Source organism: Heterodontus francisci, chromosome 9 (assembly GCF_036365525.1).
Source record: "Heterodontus francisci isolate sHetFra1 chromosome 9, sHetFra1.hap1, whole genome shotgun sequence".
Lineage (NCBI taxonomy): Eukaryota > Metazoa > Chordata > Chondrichthyes > Heterodontiformes > Heterodontidae > Heterodontus > Heterodontus francisci.
In genome coordinates, this window is record NC_090379.1 from 116,494,944 (window position 1) to 116,519,438 (window position 24,495).

Here is a 24,495-nt window from a genome sequence, read left to right on the forward strand (position 1 = left end):
CACACCTGGAGTACTGTGTACAGTTTTGGTACCCATATTTAAGGAAGGATATACTGGCGTTGGAGGAAGTTCAAAAGATTCACTAGGTTGATTCCTGGGATCCAAGAATTGGTGGGTGGCACAGTGGCGCAGTGGTTAGCACCGCAGCCTCACAGCTCCAGCGACCCGGGGTCGATTCTGGGTACTTCCTGTGTGGAGTTTGCAAGTTCTCCCTGTGACTGCGTGGGTTTTCGCCAGGTGCTGCAGTTTCCTCCCACAGCCAAAGACTTGCAGGTTGATAGGTAAATTGGCCATTGTATATTGCCCCTAGTGTAGGTAGGTGGTAGGAGAATTGAGGGAAGGTGGGGATGTGGTAGGAACATGGGATTAATGTAGGATTAGTATAAATGGGTGGTTGATGGTCAGCACAGACTTGGTGGGCCGAAGGGCCTGTTTCAGTGCTGTATCTCTTAAAAAAAAAAGGCTAAACAGATTAGGCCTTTATTCATTAGAGTTTAGAAGAATGAGGGGTGATCTTATTGAAATGTACAAGATTCTGAAGGGGCTTGACAGGGTAGATGTTGAGAAGACCTCTAAATATAAAATATTAGTATAAATGGGTGGTTGATGGTTGGCACAGACGTGGTGGGCCGAAGGGCCTGTTTCAGTGCTGTATCTCTAAATATAAATAAATAAAAAAAATAAGATGTTTCCACTAGTGAGGGAATCTCAAACTAGGGGACATAATTACAGAATAAGGGGACACTCATTTAAAACTGAGATGCAAAGGAATTTCTTCTCTGAGGGTAGTGAATGTCTGGAATTCTCTACCCTAGAGAGTTGTGGGGGCTAGATCAGTGAAAGTATTTAAAGAGGAGGTAGATAGATTTTTGAAATATCGGGGAGTTGAGGGCTGTGAGGAGCTGGCATGAAAGAGGAGTTGAGATCTGGGGCAGATCAGCCATGATCTTATTGAATGGTGGGGCAGACTTGAGGGGCAGAATGGCCTACTCCTGCTCCTATTTCTTATGTTCTTATTTGCCTTCATAATTGCTTACTGCACCTGCATACTAGCTTTTAGTGACTCATGAACAAGGACACCCAGGTCCCTTTGTACATCAACACTTCTCAACCTCTCACCACTCAAAAAATACTCTGTCTTTCTGTTTTTTCTGCCAAAGTGGATAACTTCACACTTATTCACATTATATTCCATCTGTCATGTTCTTGCCCATTCACTTAGCCTGTCCAAGTCCCCTTGAAGCCTCTTTGCATCCTCCTCACAACTTACATTCCCACCTAGTTTTGTGTCATCAAATTTGGAAATATTACATTTGGTCCCTACATCCAAATCATTTATATAGTTTGTGAACCACTGTGGTCCCAGCATTGATCCTTGCGGTACCCCACTAGTAACAGCCTGCCATCCTGAGAATGACCCTACTCTCTGATTTCTGTCTGTTAACCAATCCATACTGGTATATTCCCCAATCCCATGTACTCTAATTTTGTTCACTAACCTCCTGTGTGGGTCCTTATCAAAAGCCTTCTGAAAATTCAAATACACCACATTCTTCCACTGGTTTTCCTTTATGCTACAAGTAACATCCTCAAAAAACTCCAACAGGTTTGTCAAACATGATTTCCTTTTCATAAATCCATGTTGACTCTGCCCAAACATATCATTATGTTCTAAGCATCCAGTTATGACATCCTTTATAGTAGATTCTAACATTTTCCCTACTACTGACGTCAAACTAACAGGTCTGTAGTTCAATTTTCTCCCTCCCTTCTGAAAGACTGGTGTTACATTTGCTGGAGTAGGGATAATGGGCAGATACTCTCATTGGCAGGATGTAACTAGTGGTTTCCTGCAAAGATCTGTGTTGGGGCTTCAGCTATTCACCATATTTATTAACGACCTAGATGATGGGATAGAAAGCTATATATCTACGTTTGCTGATAGCACCAAGATGATTGGCATTGTAAGCAGTGTAGATGGAAGCTTAAAATTACATAGAGATACTGATAGAATTAAGTGAATGGGCAAAACTGTGGCAAATGGATTTCAGTGTAGGCAAAAATGAAGTCATCCACTTTGGACCTAAAATGGATAGAACAGAGCACTTGAAAAGCTGGAAACAGTGGGGGTCCAGAGACTTGGGGGGAATGGGGGTGGGAGTGCGGTGCCAGTGCAGTACATAGCTCATCAGATGTTATGAACAAGTACAGACTAATGGAATGTTGTTCTTTATGTTTAAAGGACTAGAATACAAGGGGGTAGAAGTCATGTTAAGATATACAAAGCCCTGGAGTGCCGTGCGCAGTTCTAGATACCACACCTTACGAAATGACTGTAGCATAGACGTATCTGAATGATATCTGGATTCCAAAGGTTAAATTACAAGGAGAGGTTTTGAGTTCAGTGATAAATATAAAATACAACTGGTGGAACCATTTAGGATACATTTCAAAATATAAACAGTATAAAGTTCAAAGTGAAGTGTATCGTTTGCCATTCCTGTAATGTGCTGCATTCACTAAATAACCAAACCCCTGACTATGGTAGCCTACATTTATTTTGCAGGAAAGAAAGTTTTGTGAACAATTTTTGAGTTATGCTTTACCTTGTTTTGTGTTTTTTTTGCCAAATAAAGAACAAATTCCATTTATTGATCCTAAAATGATTTATCTGGGTGTTTTCATCTACAGTAATTTTGTATCAATAGGCAGGAGTGGAGGCAGGGGTCCGGTTTGCTAGCTGCAAATGCTAGTTTACTCAATGCATGCTCTGTTGTCTTGTCCATCAAAAAAGCTTCTGGGAGTTAGCGTCACAGATACAGGCTTGGAATTGTAGCCAGCTATCTTGTTGAATCTTCAGTGGCAATAATGACACTGGTAAATCCTCGTATTTCTATCGTGCCTTTCATGATCTCAGGACTTCCCAAAGCACTTAATCAATAAAGTACTCTGAATGTAGTCACTGTTGTAATGTAAGAAATGCAGCAGCCAATTTGCACACAGCAAGATCCCATATAAATGAGCAGTTGAGCTGTTTTTATGATGTTGGGTGAGGGATAAATATTGACTAGAACACCGGGGAGATCTCTCCTGCTCTTCCAAAAATGCCTGGGGATCTTTTACATCCACCCGAGAGGGAAGACAGGACCTTGGTTTAACGTTTCATCCAAAAGAAGGCACTTCCAATCATGCAGCAGTCCGTCAGTATTGCACTGGAGTGTCAGCCTCGATTACGTGAGGACGTCTCTGGAGTGCAGCTTGAACCCACACCTGACAGAGGCAAGAGTTCTACCCATTGACAGCGTGGCATATATGATCGGTACTTTCCATACCTGCTGGGTTGTAATGTGTTGCAGATTTTTATGAGCATGAAATGTTTGCAAATGTGGTAAAATATTTACATGTATGATACCCAAAATGACATAACTTGCAGTCTTGTCTATAGCATTATTTGGAGGTATCGCATCAAATGTAGGCTGTTACAGTTAAAGTTATAGCATAGCTATATGTAAATTGACACAGGAGCTAGAATGTCTGTAGCCTCACACTGGCTTTATATCCACACAAAAGAAAGGACGAAGGAAGTCAGCTGTTTCCTCCCGGGTTCTGACTTGTAACCTCGAGCAATTAAAATCTGATTTCTGTTAAGTAAATACCATGTGAGCTCAAGTCTTTGTCACACATGACAAACATAAACAAAGGAACTCTCCTGGAACACAAAACAAAAGGAGCCACATTGTCTGTACTCTCTTACTCACTAAGTTTTTACCTAACAGCAATTAAACTTTGTTGCCTTTAAAAGGGGTCACACTGTACCTGGACAGTAATACTGGACACAGAGAAAAATCCCCTACTGTTTTTCGAATAGTGCATGGAATCTTTTGCCTCCAGCAAACGGGTTAACATCTCATCTGAAAGATGACACCTCTGCCAGTGTAGCATTCCCTCATGTCTGCACTGAAGTGTTCACCTGGATTGTGTGCTGAAGTCTCTTGAGTGAGACTTGAACCCACAACCTTCTGAGTCAGAGGTGAGAGTGTTCACGCTGAAACATGGCTGGCACTTTTATAAAAAAAAAAGCACATTCTCTTAATTGCCAGGAGCAACACCAGAGAAAGCTCACTAACATTGTACTAAAAAGGTATCAATCACAATTCTCTGTCATACTCCAGTGTTACGCTTAAAAAAGTAGTATACAAAGGCAGTATTTTGATAAAACCTTCTAGCAACAGAAAATAGTAGAGTAAGAATACCCTCAGCCCCTTTTAACTTTTTATTTGTCCTCAGCATGTTGGCAAGGGCAGAATTTGTTACCCCTCCTGAGAAGCTGGTATATTCTTCATAGCAATTTGATACAACTTCAGAGGGCTGTTAAGAGTTAACCACGTTGGTGTGCGACTTGACTGGCATATAGGCTCAGACCAGCTATGGTTTGCTTCCCTAAAGGGACATTAGTGAACCAGTGGGGTTTTTTGTGACAATCTGACAGCTTCATGGTCACTTTTACAGATACCAGCTTTTTATTTCCAAATTTATTTATTTAACTGAATTCAAATTCTCAAACTGATTTGAAGTTGCATTCTCTGGATTATTAGTCTAGGCCTTGGAATTACTAGTTCAGCAACATAACCACAACACTATCCTACCTGTTGATAAATAAAGACAAAGGAACGATTCTGCCCCATAGTTTGAGTTGTAATTAAGCACTGGATGAACTCACCCAGTTTTAGATAGAGTTTGTGGCTTTGAAGGGACACAGTTTTACTCTGGCAGCAGAATAAGTACAATCATGTCTTTGTAAAGCAATATATATCAGATTTACTGTATTGGCCTTCACTAAGAACTTGCATCTTAAACACATGGGACAGCTTGACGATTTGTTATTATAGATGAGGAGCAGTCTTTGAAAGGAGTAATAATTTGTATTATTTTTGCTTCTGTACCATTGTACTTGTACAGTCCCCAGCGCTTGTAGTGGGCTCATTGATGTTAACAGCGTTTGTCCGCTATTCTTGGCAGCTGTATAACAAATAAATGATGGGTCTGAAGTAGTGGAAGCATAAAGGAATTTGGGATGATTCTGGGAGAACGTGCAAAAGTTATGATACTTTGTTTAGCCAGGGAACCTTTTCAGGGGCAGTCAGTTTGCGACAGAGCTGGACGGAAGATATATAGGAGGGTGAGCTAAACGACTCCTGAATCCAGAGCAAAAAGTAGACGACTTGTCCCATTCCCAATAATCTCCCGTTTCAATTGAAATTGTCTCTCGAGTGCTTAATGTGATTTAAGCACTGTCTTTCTTTATCCCCAAGGTGATTAGAATGTGGAACTTGCTACCACATGGAGTAGTTGAAATGAATGGCATGAATGAAAGCTAGATGGAACACCTGGGAGAAAGGAATAGAAGGATCTATTGATGGGGTTAGAAGAAGAAGTTGGGTGGGAGGAGGCTCGTATGAAGCGTAAACACTGGCAGGATCCTGCTGGGCTGAATGGCTGCCTTCTGTGTTGTATATGCTATATAATTTTACAGTAAGACAAATCATTGGTGCCATTTGTCCAATATAGGGGCTGTCTGGGTAAGTGGGGACAGTATAAATGGTGTGGATTGTACCTCTTAAGGACCAAAGAAGCAGAAGGAACTGTAAACAAAATATTAGTATTTAATAAAACTGATGGATATGCAGGCTCCCTTAACCTGGCGAATGTGTTTAAATTTATGTAATACTGGTCAGGTAAATGTAGAGTTTTATGCTGTTTAATAGCATGTGACTTTTCAGCAGTTTAATGTTGTAACGGGCAATGACGGGCTGGTCTTGAAACCACCTCTATAGCTGAGTTAAAGTTTTAATCAGTCGACTCCTGTGCCTAATTGTAACAGACAAACATATTTTTATATATAAGTGTAATCTTAGGTAGGGAGACATGAATATGTGCTAAACAGCCAAAACCCAGATTAGCTCTTTGGAGGGTTAAATATTTGGTTTCATAATGGAAAATGGAAGTGCCTACTCCTCCTCTGAGACTTGGACAGACTTAAGGGAGGTAAGTGCGATAATACAGCAGATGCTGGAAATCTGAAATAAAACAAGAAATGCTGGAAATACTCAGCAGCCCTGGCAGCATCTGTGGAGAAAGAGCAGAGTTAACATTTCAAGTCAGTGACTCTTCATCAGAACTGGAAAATGTTAGAAATGTAATAGGTTTTAAGCAAATAAAGCGGGGGTGGGGCAAGAGATAACAAAAGGCAAGGTGGTTTTAGGACAGAGGGTCGCAGAGAATAACTGATCAGAAGGTCATGGAGCAAAGGCAAATGGTAGGTGTGCTGAAAGACAAAGCGTTAGTGCAGAGAGGGTGTTAATTGACAGAAAAATGAACAGCCCTGGCCCAAAGCACAAACATGAAAATAACAGTGATTAGACACATGGTAAAAAAAATGAATGATGAAGCAAACATGAAATAAAATAAAGAAATACAAAATAATAAAAAAGAATAAAATAACTAAACATTAAAAGGGGGGGCCCCGTCATGCTCTGAAATTATTGAACTCAATGTTCAGTCCAGCAGGCTGTAGCGTGTCTACTCGGTAAATGAGATGTTGTTCCTCGAGCTTGCATTGATGTTCTCTGGATCACTGCAGCAAGCCCAGAACAGAGATGCGAGCATGAGAGCAGGGGGGAGTGTTGAAATGGCCAGCAACCGGAAGCTTGGAGTCATGCTTTCGGACTGAGCGGAGGTGTTCCGCAAAGCAGTCACCCAATCTGCGTTTGGTCTCCCCAGTTAGAGGAGACCCACATTGTGAGCAGTGAATTCAGTATACTGAAGTACAAGTAAATTGCTGCTTCACCTGAAAGGAGTGTTTGGGGCCTTGGATAGTGAGGAGACAGGAGGTAAAAGGGCAGGTGTTACACCACCTGCGATTGCTTGGGAAGGGGATGAGGTGTCGGGGGTAAAGGAGGAGTGGACCAGGTGTCGCAGAGGGAATGATGCATTCGGAATGCTGACTGGGAGGGGAGGGAAAGATGTGTTTGGTAGTGGCATCACGCCGGAGGTGGCGGAAATGGCGGAGGATGATCGTTTGGATCTGGAGGCTGATGGGGTGGAAAGTGAGGACAAGGGGAACCCTGTCGCGGTCTGGGAGGAAGGGGAAGGGGTGAGGGTAGAGGTGCAGGAAATGGGCCTGACACGGTTGAGGGCCCTGTCAACCACTGGCTGGGGGGTGGTGAAGGAAGACATATCAAAAGTGCTGTCGTGGAAGGTTGCATCATCAGAGCAGATGTGTCGGAGACAGTGAAACTGGGAGAATGGAATGGAGTCCTTACAGGAGGCAGGGTGTGAAGCAGTGTAGTCGAGGTAGCTGTGGGAGTCGGTGGGCATATAATGAATATTAGTAGACAGCCTATCCCCAGAGATGGAGACAGAGAAGTCGAGGAAGGAAAGGGAAGTGTCAGAGCTGGACCATGTAAAGGTGAGAGAAGGGTGGAAATTGGAAGCAAAGTTGATAAAGTTTTCCAGTTCGGGTCGGGAGCAGGAAACGGCACCGATACAGTCATCAGTGTACCGGAAAAAGAGTTGGGGGAGGCGGCCTGAATAGAACTGGAACAAGGAATGTTCGACATATACCACAAAAAGACAGGCATAACTAGAACCCATAGCAACACCTTTTACTTGAAGGAAGTGAGTGGAGTTGAAGGAGAAGTTGTTCAATGTGAGAACAAGTTCAGCCAGGCGGAGGAGGGTGGCGGTGGATGGGGACTGGTTGGGCCTCTGTTCAAGAAAGAAATGGAGAGCCCTTAAACCGTCCTGGTGGGGGATGGAAGTGTAGAGAGATTGGACATCCGTAGTGAAGAGGAGGCGGTTAGGGCCAGGAAACTGGAAATTGTCAAAATGACGTAGGGTGTCAGAAGAGTCACGGATGTAGGTGGGAAGAGACTGGACCGGGGAGAAAAGATAGAGTCAAGACAGGAAGAAATAAGTTCAGTGGGGCAGGAGCAGGCTGACACAATGGGTCTGCCGGGACAGTCCTGTTTGTGGATTTTGGGAAGGAGGTAGAAGCGGGCTGTGCGGGTTTGTGGGACTATGAGGTTGGAAGCTGTAGAGGGAAGATCTCCAGAGGAGATGAGGTCAGTGACAGTTCTGTGGACAGTAGCTTGACGTTTCGGTGGTGGGGTCATGGTCCAGGGGGAGGTCGGAAGAAGTGTCTGAGAGTTGACGCTGAGCCTCTGCAAGGTAGAGGTCGGTATGCCGGACAACAACACCACCCTTATCTGCAGGTTTGATGACAATGTCGGGGTTAGACCTGACAGATGGAGTGCAGCAAGTTCAGAGGGGGACAGGTTAGAGTGAGTGAGGGGGGCAGAGAAATTGAGATGGCTGATGTCTCACCGGCAGTTCTCAATGAAAAGATCAAGAGCGAGCAAGAGGCCAGGGGGAGGGGTCCAGGTAGAGGGAGAATGCTGGAGGTGGGTGAATGAGTCTGCTGGTGGGGGCGGGGGTGGTGGGGGGGGAGGACTCCTGGTCAAAGAACTGAGCCTGGAGGTGAAGGCGATGGAAGAAGAGCTCAACGTCATGTTGAGCACGAAATTCATTGAGGTGAGAGATAAAACTGTCCTTTGCTGAGTACCGAACGTTCAGTGTCAGAGAGGGGAAGGTCAGAGGGTATCATGAATACACGGCAAGGGGTCAGATCAGAAGGGGTGGGGTGAAGGGGAAGAAGGATCTGGAGAGGCATTAGTCCCCATCAGCCGCTGGAGCTTCTGTTCCTTAACACCTGAAAGGAAGATCCACTGAGTGGATCTCAGGAACTGGAGACGGTCACCAAGGATGGAAATGTGACTGTGGAAAACGAGTTTTGGTAGACACTTTATCAAACACCAGGAGGGAAATAGAAAGCAGTGAAGATGAAGAAGGTAAAAGAGCCAAACAAAAATCCCATCGGAGAGAAGTTATTGTGTAAGTGTGATTTGGGGAACAAATTTATTTACTTATTTATCTACCTCCCTGCTTCCACTGCCCAGCGACACCTCCATTGCGAGAGGGTAACCTCTGAGTCACCAGGAGCAACATCACAGGAGGTTAGCTAATATGTGTAAACATAGCACAACTTAAAATACACGCTATTCCAAAGTCCCTTTCAAAAACTAGTACCAGTATGCAGCTCCTTAAACTGCAAGTGTAGGGTGTTCAGACCTGTGTCAATCTTCCTGTCTTCCATCATTATCTGACAGTGAAACAGCAGTCAACATTCGAGGTTTCCACCTTAACAGCACGTTGATACACCAAAGCACGGTGCCAAATTGGTAGAAAATTGATTTGTGTTAATCATTTCCTTCTAAAGTTAGCCCTCCCGCATATGGACACAAAGTGGGCAAGAAAAAAAAATCAAAAGGCAATCAAGTCTGTATAGTTCGGCCACATTCGGAGAACTCTGCACAGTCCTGGTTTCCATATGATTCAAATAAAGGCACTGAAGAAGGTGCAAAAAAGATTCACATGGGTGAGAGGTTACAACCATCAGGAAAGACTGAACTGGCTGAAGCTCTTTTCTCGAGCAAAGAGAAGGCTAAAGGGTGACCTAAAGAGGTTTTATAAATTCTGAAGGGGTTCAATAGAGTACAGTTGAGAAGATGTTTCCACTTGTGGGGGTGTCCAAAATCAAGGGCCATAAATATAAGATAGTCACTGTTCAATACGGAATTCAGGAGAAAGTTGTTTCCCAGAGAGTGATTAGAATGTGGAACTCACTACCACAATGAGCAGTTGAGGCAAATAGTGTTGATGTATCTAAGGGAAAGCCAGCTAAGTTCATGAGGGTGAAATAAAAAGAATATGTTCATGAGGTTAGATGAAGTAGGATGGGAGGAGGCTCATATGGAGCATAAACATCAGAATAGGCCTATTGGGCCAAATGGCCAGTTCCTCTACAGTAAATGGGATAAAATTCTATCTTTTAAAAAAAATGCTGTGCTTCGGAACATAGCAGTTGTTAGATTAAAAAAGACAATTCTCCATCTGGTCCTCCTGCTATCATCCTGCCCATGTACATCTCTTGGTTTCCAAGAGTGTTATTGGTGAAGCCCATCAATAGGTCGTCATCTTTTGGAGTGGAAGAATGTTGTATGACTCTACATGACCAAACAAAAATACACCAGCAGCTAGGAAAACTGGCAAAATCCAACTCCCAACAGTGGCCATTGATGCAGAAAGATGGGTAGCTTTGGGTCCTGGGCTTGGTGGAGAGAACAGGGTCCTTTCTTGACATGCTCTGATGGCCTTGATTTCACGTTTAGATTGCATTATGTCTCACAGGAGATCTGACGGATGCCAAGACAAAGAACAGAATCGGATCTGTTCAACACGAGATCGAGTGGCAAACCTACCAGTCAGTCCTGAAGCAATCCAGAGTTTTGGAAAAGACAAAGTGGATCGATATCAAAGGAAATCATGGTACAGCAGTCACTTTTGGTTATTTTTGGCATTTCCCCCCGATGATTGTAATGCAGCAACACAGTTATTAACTGCACTTGAAAAGAAAGAAAGGCTTGCATTTATACAGCTCTCGCAACCTCAGGACATCGCAAAGCACTTCAGATCCAATGACGTACTTTTGGAAGTGCAATCACTGTTGTAAGTCAGGAAACACAGCAGCCATTTGCACCCAGCAAGATCTCACAACAGCTATGTGATCAAAACCTGATGATCCTTTAATGTTGGTTGAGGGATAAATATTGGCCAGGACTATAGGAAAACTCTGCTTTTATTTGAATTGAGCCATGGGATCTTTTATGTCTACCTTAGAGAACAGTTGGGGCCTTGGTTTAATGTCGCATTAAAAATGCATCACCTCCCGCAATGCAGCACTCCCTCAGTACTGCATTGAAGTGTCAGCTGGGATTATCTGCTGAAGTCTCAGGAGTGGGACTTGGACAATGTGGGTCTTGGACAACCTTCTGAGTCAGCGGTGGGAGGGCTGACACTGACCCACAGCAAAGGATCGGCGAAAACTCCCACCAATGAAACAGGGGGAAATCAGTCATGTTAAATCTCCCCTGTTTTCGTGAGTTACCTGGTGGTGAAACTTCCACCCATCCCATACATAGTGGGCAATGAGCCAGAGTTGGTGCCACTGGGCAGGGACTCCCCTGAGCCAGAGTTGCTGGTTTAAAGGGTCTTACTGGGCAACCTGTAGCAAATGATGAAGTCTACCGGCCTCTGTAAGATTGCACGTGGACACTAGGCCTGGATGTGTTCTGGACCCTCCCAACACTGCCCCTCCACCAAATAATTTATTTTTATATCTTGGTTTCGACTGTCTCTTTTTCTCACTCCTCCCACAATCCAATTTGACTTTCAGAAGTTCATAGGCACAAAGTTATACCGTAGGACTAAATCCACAATAACTACCATGACACCAGCCAACATTGAAACCATGATATAAAAGCAAAATACTGGGGATGCTGGAAATCTGAAACAAAAACAAGAAATGCTGGAACCACTCAGCAGGTCTGGCAGCATCCATGATGCATGATGAAACCATGATGCTCTTCTGGGAATGGATGTTGTGATTCAAACAAAGAATTTACTAGAAGTGAAACAGTGCAGGTAGCCTTTCAGGATGTAGCATGAATCTGAGTGTAATCGTGTTTGGGAGCAGCTCCTTTTAAAAATTCTCATCCCTGTTTTCAAATCCCTCCTTGGTCTCATCCCTCGCTATCTCTGTAATCTCCTCCAGCCCCATAGCCACTGAGATCTCTGTGCTCTGGAATTCCCTCCCTAAACCTCTCCACTTCTCGCTCCTCCTTTAAGACACTCCTTAAAATCTACCTCTTTGACCAAGCTTTTGCTCACCAGTTCTAATTTATCTTTATGTGGTGTCAAATTTTGTCTGATTATGATCTCGTAAGTACCTTGGGACATTTTACCATGTTAAAAATGCAATATAACTGCAAGTTGTTGTCATACTCTCCGTGTTGCAGTCTTTTTCTTTCTCATTACAGATGCTTTCAACATTCCATCACTTGAGAGTGTCAATAACTACTACAGGTACTGTGCTTAAAGCCCATCTAAAATTAGGTTCTTGAATGCAGTGTGTGATGTGGCGTTAAGCTGCAAAGTTTAATTCCTGGAACGTGCTGAGCAACTGATCTCAGGCAGGAAAAATGCAGCCAGCACTGTTTTTTTTTTGGATGACTTAAAGAGTGAAACTCGCCCAAGTTGTTTTCTCTTTTGGCTGTCCTGGTGCCAAGTGCTACCTGTGGCTAAACCAGCAACCTGTTCTCACTCCAGCTACCATCAGTGCTACTCAAACAGTCAACTTGGAACTGCACAAGACTAGCAACAAAGAGGACTCTATGCTTGAATTTCCCTTGCTGTGGGTAATACCCTGGTTCTCTATCACAGTTGGTGGGGGGGTGGGTAGGAGATGTGTGCTTGATGATGGATTTTAAATATCTCTGCAAATTCTCACTCAACTTGTTTGAATAAAATTTCTCTTGACAGTTTCCATGAATGCATCTTTTAGATTTTGGACATATTTCGAACTAAAGAATAGTACAGCTTAGGAGGCCATTCGGCCATCGAGTTTCTGCTGGCTCTTTCGAAGAGCAGTCCAGTTAGTCCCACATCCCTGCAGTTTTTTTTCCCCTCCCTGCAAGTAGTTATCCAATTCCCTTTTGAAAGTCACCTTGTTTCCACCTCTCTTATCAAGCAACACATTCCAAATCCTAAACCTCTCACTGCATAGCAAAGTTTTTCCTCATGTCGCCTCTGCTTCGTTTGCTAATCACCTTAAATTTGTGTCTTTTGGTCTTCAATCCTTCAGTCATTGGAAACAGTTTCTCATTTATTTACTCTGTCTAGATCCCGCATGATATTGAACACCTCTATCAAATCTTCTCTTAGCCTTCTTTGCTCCAAGCAGAGCAACCTTAATTTCTCCAATCTATCCATGTAACTGTAATCCCTTATCCTTTGAACCATTCCAGTAACTCTCTTCTAAACTCTCTCCAAAGCTTTCACGTCCTTCCTAAAGTTTGGTGCCCAGAATTGGACACAGTGCTCCAGTTGGGGATGAACGAGTGTTTTATACAGGCTTAGCATAATCTCTTTGCTTTTGGATCCTACGCCTCTATTTATAAAGCCCAGGGTCCCATATGCTTTATGCTTTGCTAACCTCCCCTACCTTCAAAGATTTGTACACCAACACCCCAAGTCTCCCTGTTCTTGCACCTTCGTTAAAATGGGTACCATTTGGCTTTTATTGCCTCTCCTCATTCTTCCTACCAAAATGTATCACCTATATGCTTTCCTGTGTCAGGTTTCATCCGCCGTGTGTTCACCCATTCCGTCAGGCTGTCTGTGTCCTCTTGAAGTCTATTACTGTCTTCCTTATTGTTTATTACACTTCCAATTTTTCTGTCATCTGCATATATTGCTATTGTGTCTTGCACCCTAAATCCAAGTCATTAATGTATATCAAAGTCAGCAGCGGTCCTAGTACTGAGCCCTGGGGAACTCCACTGTTTACCTCCCACCAGTGTGGAAAACAGCCATTCACTTCAACTCTGTTTTCTATCCTTTAGCCAATTTTGTATCCATGCTGCTGATGCCTCTTTTATGCTATGGGCTTCAGTTTTGCTAACAAGACTAACATGCAATACTTTATCAAACGTCTTTTGAAAGTGGACATCACCAACTGCACTGCCCTCATTCACCCTCAAGTGACCTCATCAAAAAACTTAGTGAAACACGAAACAAAAAACAGAAAATGCTGGAAATAATCAGCAGGTCAGGCAGCAGCAGTGAAGAGAGAAAATGTAACAGGTTTTGAGCAAGTAAAAAGGGTGGGGATGGGGGGGAAGGGAGAACAAAAGAGGAAGGTCTGTGATTGGGAGAAGGGCAGGAGAGATTAAATGACAAAAGGTTCCATGGTACGAAGCCAAAGGGAGTGGTAATGAGACAAGTAAAGAAACAAAATATGCATCTGCATGAGGTGTAAATGGTAGGATAGCAGCTGTCCAAACACAAAGTAAAGGGATTAAGAAAGAAACTGGGGGCCAAAAATATGAACCAGCAAAACAAAACAAGAAAAGAAAAAAATGGGGGCAGAGGTTATGATCTAAAATTATTGAACTCGGTGTTGAGTCCGGAAGGCTGCAAAGTGCCCAATCAAAAGATGAGGTGCTGTTACTGGAGCTTGCACTGAGCTTCATTGGAACACTACAGCAGGCCAAGAACAGAAAGGTCAGAGTTGGAGCAAGGTGGAGAATTGAAATGACAAGCGACAGGAAGCTCAGGGTCACATTCGTGGACTGAATGGAGGTGTTTCGCAAAGTAGTCACCCAGTCTGCGTTTAGTCTCCCCAGTGTAGAGCAGACCACCTTGTGAGCAGCGAATACAGTGTACTGAATTGAAAGAAGTACAAGTAAATCGCTGTTTCACCTGGAAGGAGTGTTTGGAGCCCTGGACAGTGAGAAGGGAGGAGGTAAAAGGGCAGGTGTTGCATCTCCTGATTTGCATGGAAAGATGTCATAGAAAGTGGCAGCACAGGTAGACAGGGTGTTGAAGAAGGCGTATGGCATGCTTGCCTTCATCGGCCGAGGCACTGAGTACATGAGTTGGGACGTCATGTTACAGTTGTACATAACGTTGGTTAGGCTGCATTTGGAGTACTGTGTGCAGTTCTGGTTGCCGCACGACAGAAAAGATGTTATTAAGCGAGAGAGGGTGCAGAAAAGATTCACAAGGATGTTGCCAGGTTTTGAGGGCTTGAGTTATAAAGAGAGATTGAATAGGCTGGGTCTGTTTTCCCTGGAGCGAAGAAGGCTGAGAGGGGACATGATAGAAGTATATAAAATTATGAGAGGCATAGATAGGGCAGATAGCCAGAGTCTGTTTCCAGTGGTAGGGGTGACTAAAACTAGAGGGCACAGATTTAAGGTGAGAGGGAGGAGGTTTAAAGGGGATCAAAGGGGTAAATTGTTCACACAAAGAATAGTGGGTATCTGGAATGAGCTGCCTGAGGAGGTGGTGGAGGCAGGAACAGCAGCAACATTTAAGAGGTATCTGGACAGGTACTTGAATGAGCAAGGCATAGAGGGATATGAAATTAATGCAGGCAGGTGGGATTAGTATAGATAGGTATTATGGTCGGCATGGACGCGGTGGGCTGAAGGGCCTGTTTCTATGCTGTACGACTCTGACTCTATGAAAGGGGGAAGAATTGTGAGGTGTAACTGGGGGGTGGACCAGGGTGTCATGGAAGGAACAGTCCCTTTGGAATGTTGAAAGGGGAGAAGAAAGGAAGACGTGTTTGGTGGTGGCATCACGCTGGAGCTGGCAGAAATGGCAGTGGATGATCTGTTGAATTTGGAGGCTGGGAAGATGAGGATGAGGGGAACCCTATCATCGTTCTGGGAGGAAGGGGAAAGGGTGACAGCAGAAGTGTGTGAAATAGATCGGACACGGTCGAGGGCCTTGTCAACCATGGTGGTGGGGGGAAATCCTCGGTTGAGGAAAAATGATTCCTGATTCCCTCAAACCTTCCCCTCTCTGACTCTGAAAATTTTGTATTAGTGAAACACGATTAGCCGTTAACAAATATGTGCTGGCTGTCCTGTATTAGTCCAGACTTTTCCAAGTAGCTGTTAATTTTCTCTTGGATTATTGATTCAAAAAGCTTCCCCACGACCGATTTTAAACTGACCGGCCTGTAATTGCCAAGTTTATCCTTCTCCCCTTTTGTGAACAAGGTATAACATCCACAGTCCTCCAGTCATTTGGTACCACTCCATATCTAAGGAGGAATGGAAATTTGTGGCCAGCACCTCCAAAATTTCTATTTCTACTTCCCTCAGCAACCAAGAATGCATCCCATCCGACTGGATGATTTATCCGTTATATGTACTGTCAGCCTTTGTAGTGCCTCCTCTTAAACTATTTTAACTCGAACAGTATCCTGACAATCTCATCATTTACTGTAGCTTTGCCAAAGTCGTCTTCCTTGGTAAACACCGATGCAAAGTACTCATTTAGTACCTCAGTCATGCCTCCTGCCTCTACCAGTTTGGTCCCTAATGGACCCCACCGCTCCTCTGACAACTTCTCTTTTATTTAACATGCCTATAAAAGACCGTGGGATTCCCTTTTATATTGGACACCAGTCTATTCTTGTACTGCCTCTTTTATCCTCTTATTTCCTTTTTTACTTCTCTGTACTTTTTATATTCAGCCTAATTTATAGCTGACATTTGTCATACACCCCTTTTTTTCTGCTTCATCCTACTGTATAACTCAATCATCACACAGGCTGCTCTGGCTTTGGTTGTCCTTCCTTTCCTCCTTGTGGGAATGTACCTGGACTCTGCCCAAACCCTCTCCTCTTTAAAGGCTGCCCAGTGCTGTACAACATTCCGCCTGTCAGTCTTGGACTCCAATTTACCTGGGCCAGATCCTTCCTCAATTTGTTGAAATTAGCCTCCTCCGGTTAAGTATTTTTATCCTAGTTGCTCCATGACCATCTCCATAACTAATCTAAACCTGATGATACTGTGATCACTATTTCCACGATGCTCTCCCACTCTGACATTATCCACTTAACCCACTTCATTCCCAGGATTAAATCTAGCAATGCCTCATTCCTCATTGGGCAGGAAACAAACTGATCTAGAAAATTCTCCTGAATGCACTTAGAAATTCCTCCCCGTCTCTAACACAATCACTGCCCCATTCAATATTGGGTAATTTAAGTCTCTCATTATCACTAATCTACAGTTCATGCACCTCGTATTAGTTTCCTTACAGATCTGCTCCTCTATCTCCTTCCCACGATTTGCTGACCTATAAAATACACCAAGTAGTCTAATAACTCCTCGATTGTTTCTCAACTCCAACCAAATAGATTATGTCTTTGACCCTTCTCTATCACTGTAATATTTTTCTCAATCAAATTTGCTGCCTCCTACATTTCCTTCCCTATCTTCCCGAATACCTTTACCCAGCAATATTAAGCATTCAGGGAAAAAGGAAAATTTTGTAGGGTGATGGGGGAAGAGCAGAGGAATGGGACTGATTGGATTGCTGTTCCAAAGAGTGAACACAGAAAGGATTGTCTGAATAGTCTCCATATCTGCTGTATCATCCTGTGGACATGCTAAGTGAGTTGAAGTTGAATAGTTACATGGTTTTTACAGCATAGAAACAGACCATTTGGCCAAGTAGGTCCATGCCAGGGTTTATGCTCCAGACGTGTGCTTCCTTCCACCCATCTTCATCGAACCCCATCAATATCTCCTTCTATTCCTTTCTTCCTCATGTATTTATCTAGCCTCCCATTAAATGCATCTATTCTAGTCGCCTCAACTAGTACTTGTGGTAGTAAGCTCCATATTCTAGCTGCTCTCTGAATAAAGGAGTTTCTTCTGAATTCCCTATTGGATTTATGATGACTATCTTGTATTTAGTTGTGGTCCCCACCACAAGTGGGAACATCTTCTCTATCTCGACCCTATCAAACCCTTTCATAATCTTAAAGACCTTTATCAGATCACCCTCAGACCTTTTTGTAGAGAAAAGAGCCCCGGCCTATTCAATCTTTCCCGATAGGTATAACCTCCTAGTTCTTGTATGGCCTTTTATGGCCTTGTTAACCTGCATCGCTACTTTCAGTGATTTGTGTATCTGTATCTACAGATCCCTCTGCTCCTCTACCTCATTTCGACATTAATTTTCCAAAGCGTATGTGGCCTCCTTAATCTTCTTACCAAAACATACTAACTCACTCTTAACTATATTGAAGTTCATTTGCCAATTACAGGCCCATTCTGTAAGTTTATTAAACCTTGCTATATTTTATTGGAGTTCTCCTAAGTATTAACTACACCCCCTCCCGTCTGGCGCCCCCCCCCCCCCACCCCAAATTTGGCAGTGTCTGTAAATTTTGAAATTGTACCTCCAATTCCAATATCTAAATTGTTTCTGTAAACGGTGAGCAATTGCGGTCTCAACACCGATCCTTGTGGGACACCGCATCCCACCTTTTGCGAGTCTGAGTAGCTGTCCTTAATGTTTGGCAGCCAGCTTGCTGTCCATTTGGTTACTTGTTCCCTGACTCCACATGTTCTGAGCTTGGTTATGATTCTACTGTGCAATACCTTAGCGAAGGCCTGTTGGAAATCTAAATATGTTGCCCTTATCTATGCTTTTTATTAATTCTTCAAAGAATTCAGCAAGGTTGGTCCAATCTGCGCTGACTAGTAATGCATCCTCTGATTTCTTTGGAGTGTGTGGGTGATCTATTTAAGTGTGCTGGACTTGTTCTATCTCACTTTTTAAATATAGGAGTCACATTAGGGGCCGAATGTTTACGAAAAAAAGACGCTCCACTTAATACATGTCAATAAAAACTTGTGACTTTGAATCTTATGCTCATTTTACAGGAAATATTCTGCCCATCGTCAGGATGGTTCCTTCCATTATGTACATAAGACGCATTTTGGTAATTATTCCTTCATTTGTGCTGATGCCACCCCGAGTCCTGGTCCCAAAAGACCGCTCAATTTCTTTGGATTCTTGAACCAGGTGAGAACAAGTTTCTGTGCATTGCGGAGAGTTGGAGCTTATTCATCATTTTTTTTCAATTCATTGTCGGCATATGGGCATCGCTGGTAACGCTGGCATTTATTGCCCAGCCCCGGTTGCCCTTGAGTGTTTTGCTAGGCCATTTCAGAAGGCAGTTAAGAGCCAAACACATTGGTGTGGGGCTGGAGTCACATGTAGCTCAGACCGGGTAAAAATGGCAGATTTCCTTCCCCGGAGAATATTTTGCGAATCAGCTGGGTTTTTAACAACAATCCAGCAGCTTCGCGGTCACTTTTACGGATACCAGCTGCTTACTTCCAGATTTTTAAAACTGAGTTCAAATTCTCAAACTGCCACAGTTGGAATTGAACTCGTGTTCTCCAGGTTATTAGTCCAGCAACAAAACCACTACATTTACCTTTATATGGGCCTTTAAGTTGGACCAGTGGTAGCATCTTTGCCTCTGAGCCAGAAGGACATTGGTTCAAGTCCTGCTTCAGGGACATTGTTGGAAATGCCAACTACTTATTGAAATGGGCCTAAAACTTTCAGCTGCTCTTCTTTGGAATAGACACGGGATTTGTCTCTGCCGGCCGAAAAAGAAAAATCCCAATTTCCAGCTCTTGGTCCGTAGCCCTGTAGGTTACAGCACCTCAAGTGCGTATCCAAGTGTTTTTTTTTATGTGCAATTGAGGTTTTTTTATGGGCCCCGGTGAGAGGGTGGGCAGATGTCCTCCGTGGGCGACAAATTGCCTATGGAGGAGGGAACACCCCCCTTCTCTCTCTCCACCCCCCCCCCCACCCCCCAAGCCTGCAGGGAGGGCACCTTGTATTACTGGGCAACCTCACCGCATAGTGGAGGCACCCCGCCACCGCCACTGGTTAAATCCCAGCGGTGGGGGAAGAGGCCCTTAAGAGGCCGTTATTAAGCCGCTTAAGGGCCTCAATTGGCCTCTGGGTGGAAAGGCCATTGTTGGCCTATCCCGCCCCAGACAAAATCGCTTGGTGACGGGGCGGCAATGGGCCTTCTGCCTCCTGTTTTGATTCTATGCCCCCCACCCCCCCCCCAGCCACCGAGCTTGTCTCACAGGGGCCCACAAAATCCAGTCCACTGTGTGCAATTGACTGCCCGTGCTTCCCCAATTCAAAAAACTGTAGCATATTTGGCAACTTAACCTTTGCAACACGTCTCATCTGCTCTGTTCAGTCCTTTCCTGGCCTACCTCCGTCTGACCAGCCCAATCCTGCTGAGATGTTAACCCATCTTTTTGTCTGCAGTCTGCTGTGTTTTTCCAGCATTTTGTATTTTTACTGCCATAACGATTTACTGATGATAAAAAGGGTCATTTGGTATGAGCAAAGGAAAAATAGAAAATGTGCATTAAATGAATAGAGAAAAAAATGTCATATAGAGTTTTTCAGGATCTTGGGATGTGTCAAAGCCAACATTTTGAAGTGTAGTCACTGTTGTAATGTAGGAAATGCATTCCACAAACAGAAATGCGATAATGACCAGATATCTGTTTTAGCGATGTTGATTGAGGGATAAACCAGATGGTTGGGATTTCAAGTCCCATTCAAGAGACTGCAGCATACAATCCTGGCTGGCAGTCCCAGTGCAGTACTGAGGGAGCGCTGCATTGTTGCAGGTGCCATTTTTCAGATGAAACACTAAACTGAGGCCCCGTCTGCCCTCAGGTGAGTATAACACATCCCTCGGCACTGATGAACAAGGGATTTCTTTGGTCCTGGCCAATATTTCAGCCCTCAAGCACTAAAAACACATTATCTGGTCATTTTATCTCAATGCTGTTTGTGGGACCTTGACGTGTGCAAATTGGCTGCCACCTTTCCCTAAATTACAACAATGACGCTTCAAAAGCAATGAGTTGGTTGTAAAGCCCTTTGGGATGTCCTGAGATTGTCAAGTACAAATGCAAGTTCTTTCTTTAGTGCATAGGTACCAACAATCCAGATCATTCCAGTGCAAAGATAGCCACAACCTGTCTCTGCTATCCTCTGAATTGAGCACAGCAGCAGACATTGAATGCAGTCTGCTTTATATCGGGTGGGGTGAGAAGATGGCTGCTGGAAAATGGGGATGGGGGCGCGGTATGGGTGTGAGGTTAGCAAACTGTAGCGTCGGTAAAATATGTCCTGTACTTTGCAGAATAAGATGGATGAATTGTCAAAGCTAGCATCTGAAACAGTCTCCAGTAACCAAACCATTTGGCTTGGCCATTACACCACCTCCACTATCGTCTCTGCCTCTCCTGGCATACAGCAAGTCATGGGGTAAGGGTTTTTGTTTTGCTTTTAAAATACAAAGCTGATATGGGAACGTATATTAGGAGGCGGCCATTTGGCCCTTTCAGCCTGTTCCACCATTCAGTTAGATGATTGCTAATCTGTATCTTAATGCAATGGACTCAACTTGGGACCATAACCTTTAACTAACAAAAATCTCTCAATTCTGATTGAAGGTATTCGATCTGAAACGTTAACTCTGCTTCTCTCGCCAGAGATGCGGCCTGTCCTGAGTATTTTCTGTTATTATGGCATTTTCTGTTTTTATTTTAGATTTCCAGCATCTGCAGTATTTTGCATTTTATAAAATCTATCCATCTCAGTTTTGAAATGTTTCATTGAACCCTGCCTCAACAGCTTTCTGGGGGAGAGAGGTCCAGATTTCCACTACCCTTTGTGTGAAGATGTGCTCCTGACATCATCCATGAATGGTCTGGCTCTGATTTTAAGATTATGACCCCTTGTTCTGACTTGTCCCACCAGGGGAGCCCTCAACTGAATACAAAGTCTAGCCTGTGCAACCTATCCTCAAATTTTCAGTTAACTTGTAAATCCTGGGAACTGAAAATAAAAACAGACGGTGCTGGAAACACAACAGTCCTGTTAGTATCTTTAGAGACAAAAGGTGGGTTAGTGTTTCCACTCGGGCAGCTTCCTGACAAACATTCCCCACTCGAAATGCCAAAGCTATCTTTCCTCTTACCAAACTGCTGACATATCTATTGTGCTTGTCCAGTGATTTCTGTTTTTAGTTAAATGCAAATCGCAACAGCACAGGAGGACGTCCAACAGCAGGCAGTTAAACGCTCAATGGATTCACACAGTCAGATCTGAGACAATCACCCCCCAACTCCAAATAAAAGTGGGATGTTCCTGCTTCCACAAGGGGCCTGTTTTAGATGCACCTTTTTGTGGCTCTGTGTTCTAACACCACATTGGTCAGGAGGCTGTGAATTTAAATACTTTCTGGAGCTCACATTGAGAGAAATAAGCAAATTCTGTCCTTTGCTACATTGGGCTACCTCATGGAAACAGAACATCCCACTTTTTTGGAAGTGGGGGAAGGAACAGTGAGCAAGAAAGAGGGCTCCTATCATTGCCGTGTCAAGTCTCGGACATGGATAATACAATATATATATAATACACAATGGAATATGAATGTAAACTAGCTAAAAACATAAAAATGGACTGTAAAAACTTCTACAGGTACGTAAATAGGAAGCGTTTGGCTAAGACAAATGTGGGTCCATTACAGGCAGAGTCAGGAGAATTTATAATGGGGAATAGAGAGATGGCAGAGAAGTTAAATGATTACTTAGTGTCTGTCTTCACTGAGGAAAATACAAGAAATCTCCCAGAATTAGAGATCCAAGAGATTGGGGGAATGAGGAATTGAAGGAAGTTAGTATTAGTAAGAAGTTTGTATTGGAGAAATTAATGGGGCTGAAGGTTGATAAGTCTCCAGGACCTGATATTCTACATCCCAAAGTGTTGAAAGAGGTAGCTATGGAGATAGTGGATGCATTGGTGATTATCTTCCAAAATTCTATAGATTCTGGAATGGTTCCTGCAGATTGGACGGTCGCAAATGTCACCCCACTATTAAAGAAGGAAGGGAGGGAGAGAGAAAACAGGGAACCACAGACCTGTTATCCTTAGTATCAGTAGTAGGGAAAATGTTAGAATCTATTCTAAAGAATGTGACAAATTTCTTCTTTGGCCTCCTTGTCTTGGGAGACAATGGGTAAGCGCCTGGAGGTGGTCAGTGGTTTGTGGAGCAGCGCCTGGAGTGGCTATAAAGGCCAATACTAGAGTGACAGACTCTTCCACAGGTGCTACAGATAAAATTGGTTGTCGTGGCTGTTACACAGTTGGCTCTCTCCTTGCGCTTCTGTCTTTTTTCCTGCCAACTGCTAAGTCTCTTCGACTCACCGCTGTTTAGCCCCGCCTTTATGGTTGCCCGCCAACTCTGGCGATCACTGGCAACTGACTCCCACGACCTGTGATCAGTGTCACAGGACTTCATGCCACGTTTGCAGACGTCTTTAAAGCGGAGACATGGACGGCCGGTGGGTCTGATACCAGTGACAAGCTCACTGTACAATGCGTACTTAGGGATCCTGCCATCTTCCATGCGGCTCACATGGCTAAGCCATCTCGTGCACCGCTGACTCAGTAGGGTGTATACGCTGGGGATCTTAGCCGCCTCGAGGACTTCTGTGTTGGAGGTATGATCTTGCCACCTGATGCCAAGGATTCTCCGGAGGCAGCGAAGATGGAATGAATTGAGACGTCACTCTTGGCTGACGTACGTTGTCCAGGATCGCTGCCGTAGAGCAAGGTACTGAGGACCACAGGCTTGAAATACTCAGACTTTTGTGTTCCGTCAGTGCGCCATTTTCCCACACTCTCTTGGCCAGTCTGGACATAGCAGTGGAAGCCTTTTCCATTCGCTTGTTGATTTCTGCATCGAGAGACAGATTACTGGTGATACTTGAGGCTAGGTAGGAGAACTCTTGAACCACTTCCAGAGCGTGGTTGCCGATATTGATGGATGGAGCATTTGTGACGTCCTGTCCCATGATGTTCGTTTTCTTGAGGCTGATGGTTAGGCCAAATTAGTTGCAGGCAGCCGCAATCCTGTCGATGAGTCTCTGCAGACACTCTTCTATGTGGGATGTTAATGCTGCATCGTCAGCAAAGAGGAGTTCCCTGATGAGGACTTTCCGTACTTTGGTCTTCGCTCTTAGATGGGCAAGGTTGAACAACCTGCCACCTGATCTTGTGTGGAGGAAAATTCCTTCTTCTGAAGACTGGAACGCATGTGAGAGCAGCAGGGAGAAGATGATCCCAAACAGTGTAGGGTACGAGAACACAGCCCTGTTTCACGCCACTCAGGATGAGGCTGAATTGTGCTGAATTGTGCCTTTCATATTGTCATGGAATGAGGTGATGATACTTAGTAGCTTTGGTGGACATCCGATCTTTTCTAGTAGTCTGAAGAGACCACGTCTGCTGACGAGGTCAAAGGCTTTGGTGAAATCTATGAAAGCAACGTAGAGGGGCATCTGTTGTTCACGGCATTTCTCCTGTAGCTGGCGAAGGGAGAACATCATGTCAATGGTGGATCTCTCTGCTCGAAAGCTACACTGTGCCTCAGGGTAGTCACGCTCAGCCAGCGTCTGGAGTCTGTTTAAAATGACTCGAGCAAAGACTTTCCCCACTATGCTGAGCAGGGAGATTCCACGGTAGTTGTTGCAGTCACCGCGGTCACCTTTGTTTTTATAGAGGGTGGTGATATTGGCATCGCGCATGTCCTGTGGTACTGCTCCCTCGTCCCAGCACAGGCAAAGCAGTTCATGGAGTGCTGAGAGTATAGCAGGCTTGGCACTCTTGATTATTTCAGGGGTAATGCCATCCTTTCCAGGGGCTTTTCCACTGGCTAGAGAATCAATGGCATCACTGAGTTCTGATTTTGTTGGCTGTTCATCCAGCTCATCCATGACTGGCAGAGACTGGGCTGCATTGAGGGCAGTATCAGTGACAACATTTTCCCTTGGAGTACAGTTCTAGGTAGTGCTTCACCCAGCGGTCCATTTGCTTGTGTCCCCC

The 24,495-nt window shown here is 44.1% G+C and overlaps 1 protein-coding gene across 2 annotated transcripts in view; it reads left to right on the top strand.

Annotated features, from left to right (window-relative positions):
* Positions 1–24,495, top strand: part of tmem62 (transmembrane protein 62) — an 86,825-nt gene that overhangs the window by 10,540 nt on the left and 51,790 nt on the right. The window contains exons 3-6 of one of the 2 annotated variants that reach the window (XM_068039753.1): positions 10,309–10,446; positions 11,997–12,042; positions 18,435–18,576; positions 20,747–20,871. In XM_068039753.1, the coding sequence (XP_067895854.1) occupies positions 10,309–10,446; positions 11,997–12,042; positions 18,435–18,576; positions 20,747–20,871 (451 nt within the window). Of the gene's footprint in view, positions 1–10,308; positions 10,447–11,996; positions 12,043–18,434; positions 18,577–20,746; positions 20,872–24,495 lie in introns of those variants that run through there. The other variant, XM_068039754.1, reaches the window with a different exon arrangement.